General features: G+C 58.0%; 1 protein-coding gene across 1 annotated transcript; it reads right to left on the bottom strand.

Moving 5' to 3' along the window:
* Positions 1 to 1,513: 1,513 nt before the first annotated feature.
* On the bottom strand, positions 1,514 to 3,207 carry POU4F2 (POU class 4 homeobox 2). The gene is made up of 2 exons (XM_014880530.1): positions 2,902 to 3,207; positions 1,514 to 2,455 (listed from the first exon to the last, which is right to left on the bottom strand). Exons 1-2 carry the CDS (start codon positions 3,205 to 3,207, stop codon positions 1,514 to 1,516), a joined length of 1,248 nt encoding a protein of 415 aa, XP_014736016.1.
* Positions 3,208 to 6,721: the final 3,514 nt, after the last annotated feature.

Genomic DNA, 6,721 nt, shown 5'->3' with positions numbered 1-6,721 from the left:
CTAGAATAAATAAACCTCCTATTAACAAAACAAAAACAACAAAGTAAATAATAATAAAAAAAAACCCAAACAAAAACCAACGAAATCAGGTCATGTACAGAACTTAAGACTTCAAACAGTCTCGGATAGAACAGCGATACAGCGAAATCTGTAAGAATATATCTATATGTGCGTCAACGCCAATGAAATATTTACAATACATACAGGTACCCAACCGAGTACCCCCAGTTTATTGTTGTTGCTCCAAAAAGAAATGTACCAAACCGGTTGTGAATTTACAAGCAGTGCAGCCTCGCTCGCTTGCTCGCTCCCCTTCCCTACAAATTTTAATTTGGCTTTACTACAAACATACTTCCAAAAAGGGACTTTCCTCCGTGGAAAAGTATTGCAATTAAAGGTAATAAATAACCGACTAAATAAATAAATAAATAAATAACCAATCGGATAGATAAATAAATAACCGAGCCGGTCTGAATACCGTCGCGATACACCTTTGAAATCGAGAAAGACGAATATTGTGCTGGCAAGAAACCCGAAGCGACAATCCCACCCCACCCCACCTCCCCAGCGCTGTCACCTACGCGGCCACGTCCTTTCTCACTTCGGGAGCAGCGTGTGGTGGGGACAATATGGGAATCCCCATTAAATATGTAACGCGGTAAACAAATACCTCGGACAGTGAATCAGGCTACACAAATAATGTAGGACATCTACTATAGGGTGCCGACGCCGTACGAATAAGAATACTCGCCAGAGAAATACCTTAGATTCAGGTGACAATTTACAAATGGCCAAAAGGGACATTCAGAAGAAGAAAAGCTCACGTTCATAAATCCTACCAACACAAAATATTTGATTCTCACTAACAATTTTTTTTTTACTTTTATCAAGACTTAGATTAAAGAGGTGTAATTAATTAGAATGAGCACAAAATGAAGTTGCTAGAGAGATAAATTAATAATTTACAAGGGGTTGTTTGGCAGTAATCTAATAATAGCTTTTGAAGACCAGTGAACACAGCAGGATCAGCTCTTTCCCTAAGCGTTATAACTTCAGAGAAGGAAAAGGATAATAACCACAGTAAAAATATATATATATTTATATATTTATAATACGCAGTGTAAATGCAGAAAAACCTGCTATCTGTTTATTTTTAATCATTATTATTATTATTATTATTTAAATCAAAATACTTTTGAGACGTCTCTCGCGGTGCGAAGCCTCAACTCTAGATTCAAGTTTGGGTCCCGAGAAAGCCATGACATCGTGGCCACCCCGCTGCCACCCGGGCGAGGTCTGTTAGGAATAAAAACCAGCGGTACTTGCCGGGGCGGGTCCGGGCGCGGCTCCGCGGGGAAGTTCTCCCCGAAAGTTGGGCGCGGGGCGGGCGGCGGGGTGGGCTGGGGTTGTTTGGGGTTGTTTTCCTCCTTTCCTTGTCGTTGTTCTCGTTGTTTATCGGATTCTGTGTCGGTGACGGTGACGCTGATGCTGTCGGTGCTGCTCCGCGGCCGGCTCAGATGCCCGCCGAGTACTTCATGCGCTTCTGCTTCTGGCGCTGGTTGCAGAACCAGACGCGGACCACGTTCTTCTTGAGGTCCAGCTTCTCGGCGATGGCGGCGATCTTCTCGGAGGAGGGCCGGGGCTGCAGGGCGAAATAGGCCTCCAGCGAGCGCTTCTCGGGGGCGGCGATGGAGGTCCGCTTGCGCTTCTTCTCCGCGCCGCTGAAGAGCTCGGGCTTGGCCAGCTTCTCGCGGTGGGACTTCTCGGCCTCCTCCAGCCACGCCTGCAGGATGGGTTTGAGGGCGATCATGTTGTTGTGGGAGAGTGTGAGGGACTCGAAGCGGCAGATGGTGCTCTGGCTGAGGGAGCCCACCCCCGGGATCTTCAGGTTGGCCAGCGCCGAGCCCACGTCGGCCTGGGTCACCCCCAGCTTGATGCGGCGCTGCTTGAAGCGCTCGGCAAAGGCCTCCAAGTCGCGGGGGTCGGCGTCCACGTCGCTCATGCAGCCCATGTGGGCCGGCAGCCCGTGGGCGTGGGCCATGCCCAGCGCCGCCGGGTGCATGGGGTTCATGCCGGCCATGTGCGGAGCGTGGCCCGGAGTGGAGACCACGGCGCCGTCGGGGGCCGCCATGGCCCCCAGCGCCAGCCCCGGCGTCAGGTGCTCCAAGAGTTCCCCCTCCAGCGCCTGGTGGGGCTGGTGGTGATGGTGGTGGTGGTGGTGATGGTGGTGGTGGGTGCCCGACAGGGCGGACGGGTGGGAGATGGGCACGGAGGAGGAGGAGGCGGCCGAGGTGCAGGGGATGGTGTTCATGGTGTGGTACGTGGCGTCCGGCTTGAAGGGGCTGTGGTGCGGCGGGTGGTGGTGGTGGCTCTTGCTCGGGGAGACGATGTCCACCGCTGCCAGGGCTTCGGCGCGGGCCAGCAGGCTCTCGTCCAGACCGCCGAATATATTGCTCTGCAATTGCAAATAGAAGGCACACATAACGCTCAGCAGGGAATTCGCCTCCCCGCGCACTCCGCCGTGCCACTAAAACCTTCCCAGCATGTTAAAAGAGAAATCCTGGAGAAGGGAGGGGGGGTGGGGTGGTGGGGGGGGAGGAGAGGAGAGGAGAAGAGGGAGCGAGCGGGGCGAGGGAGCGGGCGCGGCGCGCAGCCGCTCGCACAGAGGAGCCGCGGCGGGCGGGCGGACGGACGGACGGACGGACACACGCACCAGCCGCACGCAGCATCCCAGGTCATAAAAATTAATACGAGCGGCAAGAGCCGCCGCATGCATAAGTTGGGCGAGCGCCCGGCGGCGCCGGGTGATTTGCTGCACGGCCATGAAAAAATCATCAGGCGGATCCGGGGGGCCGCCGAGGGGCTCCCCTTAAAGCGGGGCGGCGGGCGGCGGGCACCTACCGGAGGGGCGGGCAGGCAGGCCCGCCGCATCGCCTCCGCGCCGCCGCCGCTGCCGCCGGGGCCGGAGCCCGAGCTGGAGCCGGAGCCGCCGCTGCCGCCGGGGCCGGAGCCGGAGCCGGAGCCGCGTCCGGCGGAGCCGCCGGTGCCGGTGCTGCTGGGGGAGCTGGCGGCGGGGGCGGCGGCGCCGGCGGAGGGACAGGGCGAGGCGGTGTGCAGGGCCGAGTACTTGGTTTCGTGGAGGCCGCCGCCGCTGCCGCCGCCGTGGGGGAGGCCGAAAGGCTGCTTGCTGCTCAGAGACATCATCATGGTGCTCGCCGCCGCCGCGGCCCGACCCGCCGGCAGCCGGCCGCCGGAGGAGGGCAGGGGCGCGGGGCCGGGGGCCCGAACCCCCCGGAAAAGCCACAGGAGCCCCGCGCCCCCACCCCCCGAAAAATTTAAAAAAAAAAAAAAAAAAAAAAATTCCCACTCGCTCCCCAGCCGGCTGCCCGAGCCCCGCCGGGGACGAGAGGGAGAGGCGGCTCCGGCGAGCCGGGGATGCGCGGGATGCTTCCCGCCCGCCTGCCCGCCCTGCGCCCGGGCGCTCGCCGCTGTCCGCCGCCGCCTCCGCTCCGGCGCCGGCCCTCGCCTCTCGCGAAGTGCCCTCCCCGCCGCCGCGCCGGTGGGTTTTACTCTCTCCCCTCCCTCCCCTCCCCTCTCGCCTGTCACTACAGCCCAACTCCTCGGGAAGGGCCCTCCGCGCCTGCCTCCTCGGCCCCGGCCCCCTCCTCCGCCGCTCCCTGCCCGCCCCCCGCCGCTCCCACGCCCACGCGTGCTCCCACACTCACCGCCGCGCCGCGCCCCGTCGCCTCCCGGAAAGGGGAGGGAAAAAGGCAAAAAGGCAAAGAAAAAAGAAAAAAAAAAAAGGAGGGTGAAGCGACCACCCCACCGCCTCAAATCCACCTTCCATGAAAAGAAAAAAATCATTTTTAAAAAAGGAGGAAAAAAAGTCCCGTCCGGGCTCGCCACGCACCTACAGCCAGAGTGTCCCGCCGCTGCTCTGGCACCGCTCCCGGGGGGCTGCAGGGCCGAGGGTGCGCCGGGAGCTGCTCGGGAACAGCGAGGGGAAAGGCCGGGAGCGGCGGCCGGGGGCTGCCCCCCCATCGGCGGGGAGCCGGAGAGATCCTCCTGCAAAAGCGCACCGCTATCCCGCCAATTTCCCACGGCTGTCTTAACAGGAAAAGAAGAAAAGAAAAAGGGGGGAAAAATGAAAAGAAAGAGAAAAGAAATCGGGGAAAGTCAGTTTTCCTGGAGGTGGTCGGGTTTATTTCCATGAATTTCACTTTGCAGCAGAAAGGTTAAAATAAGTGCTTAGGTGTTTAATTTCTCACCTAAACAGCAGACTTGGTAATTTTAAGGGAAATAAAAAAAATTACATTGTATCAGCTCTCACTGTCGCCAGCTCGGAGAAATGAAATAAATCAAAGTTAAAAGCTTGAGTATCATTTAATTATGGTGTGAATAGCGCTTGGAAAGAAGTAGAACAACATCTCTAAACAAATTATGGCCGGGCCAGGAAGGAATTATTAGATTGAAATTTCATTTAGGCTCGGGAGACACGGCGCTTCAATATGTAATCTGTTATGCCTCATCTGATTTGTATGCTTAATTCAGCTTGACGAATTTATTAGTTTTCATAATAGTAAAAAAATTGAGCAGCACTATGGGCTAATGCATTGTGTGTACTATAAATTGTATGTCACCGTTGAAAGGCTGAAGTCTATAGAAATCTTTTATTAATGACAACATAGGAAAGAGGATTTTCTTGCAAGCCTTTAAGGAGTTCATGCCAAACCTCCGCGCTTCGTGTCTCGGTAGGCTATTAACATATCGTCATACTAATTAGGCTACTTCATGAGTGATATAATTTCAAACTTTAAATTATGTTCTAATTAACAAGGGTTGTCCAATTTGCTTAATCTTCAAAAGGCTTTTGGCTTGTCTAATTAGTCTAAAGCATCGAGCATCTCCAACGCCCAAGAAAGAGCCATCAATAATATTTTGCGCGTTTTGAGGCGATCGCGGGCCGAGCCCACGCGGGGTGCGGCCCGCCCGTGGCGGGCAGGGCTGACAGGGCTGGCAGGGCTGGCAGGGAGGCCGCTGTCCCCCGCCTCCCTCCGCCGGGGTCCCCGCAGCGCGCCCGGCCGCTCCTGCGCCCCCGCCTCCGCCTCCCCGGCAGCGGCCGCAGCCCTGCGCGCCTCGGCGCGGGCGTGCCGGGAGGGGTGCGGGAGAACGAGGGGAAGCTCCCGCTTCCCGGGGAAGAAAAAAAAAATAAATAAAAGGAGGGGGGAGAAGAAGAAGGAGAGAATACCTCGTTGGCACGGGGAGGTCCGAGGGCAGCCAGCCTGTCGAGTGCGTGGAGCCGGGGAAGGGGCTCTGCCCGCCCGGCTCTCCGGCTCAACTTTGGCGGAGAGAAATGCGAGGAGGAACCCCCCACCCCCCCGCTATACATTTAACCCCTCCCGCACTGAGTTTAATTACTCGCAATAGTTGTTCTAATGTATGCTGTCACACGGGAGAATTGAGAACGCATATCGTTAATATGAATTAATCTTGATTTTAATAGCAACTGACAACCGATCTCCAAAACGCTGAGCGCTCATCGCCGCTCCGAACGGCCGCCACCGGGACGCGGAGCGGCGCGGCAGCATAGCTGGGCCAACTTTGCTCGGTGCCGGGCCCGGGGGTGACCCCGGGGGTCCCCGCGGTGCCTCTCCGCCCTGCAGGGACTCTCCGCGGCTCCGGCCCCGCGCTGCCGCTGTGCCCGCTGCCGGCAGCGCCTCGCCCGCGGCTCCACCGCCCTGCACCTTCCCGTTTTACCCCCTTCTCTGGGTGATTTTTTTGTGTTTATTTGTTTGTGTGTTGGGGGTTTTTCGTGGAGCCCCCGCGCTGCCCATCCGCACCCGGGAGTCGGGAGGGGCGCCGGGGGAGCCGCAGCAGCCGCGGAGCCTCCGCCGCCCCCCGGCACCTCGGCGGCCCCGCGGGCCCCGCAGCCGGCTCTGCTCACCGCTGGGCTGCCTAAATAAAAGGAGAGCCCCCCCTCCAACTTACCCACGCCCACACCCTGACCCACGCAGACATCTGGGGAGAAATCACTGTCGCCTCTCATGTATCCATGTTCTGATTTACGATTAAAATTTAAAGACGCGCATTCATATTTTACCGAACCTAATGCGCCCTATGAATTTTTAATCCATTAAGATGCGGGCTACACTTTGAGCAAACTCTACCTTTGTTTTGAGGGCAGGGCAGCGCCGGCCCCGGCCCTTCCGCCCGGTGTCCCACACCGCTCCCGGCCCCCGCCGCCTCCGGGATGCTCCCCGGGGCTCCGGGCACTGGGAGCCACCCGGCCCCGCCGCCGCGGGGGCTCCGCGGGTGCGCACAGATGCACCGGCCCGGGACATCTCGCCGGGGCATCCCCGCAGGCCGGCGGTGCCTCGGCATCCCCGGGCCCCTCGGTGCCTCCAGCCCCGCATCGCCGCCCGCGCCGGCCCCTTCTCCCCCTCTCCCAAATCTCCTCCCCCGCTCCCAAATCTGCGGCCGCGCCGCCGCCGCGAGCCGAGTCAAGTCACGAAGTCAAACTTCAAGCCCGGAACGATCAATGAAGAGTTTTGCCGTCCGTGGCGCCTCGTGCTTCCTGGCACTAAAATAAATGCAAGAAATCGAAACTTAATTACTTGAAAGAAATCCAGAAATCCCTCTGCATAATTTATCCAGGCATTTTTTCGTGGCGTTTGTGTTGAATGCACGCGTTTGACTCCTCAAGATCCTCTTCCCAGCGCCG

The sequence above is a fragment of the Sturnus vulgaris genome, chromosome 4 (assembly GCF_052056855.1).
Source record: "Sturnus vulgaris isolate bStuVul1 chromosome 4, bStuVul1.hap1, whole genome shotgun sequence".
Classification (NCBI taxonomy): Eukaryota; Metazoa; Chordata; class Aves; order Passeriformes; family Sturnidae; genus Sturnus; species Sturnus vulgaris.
Note: the sequence above shows the minus strand (reverse complement) of the source record. Positions and strands in the feature narration are given on the sequence as shown.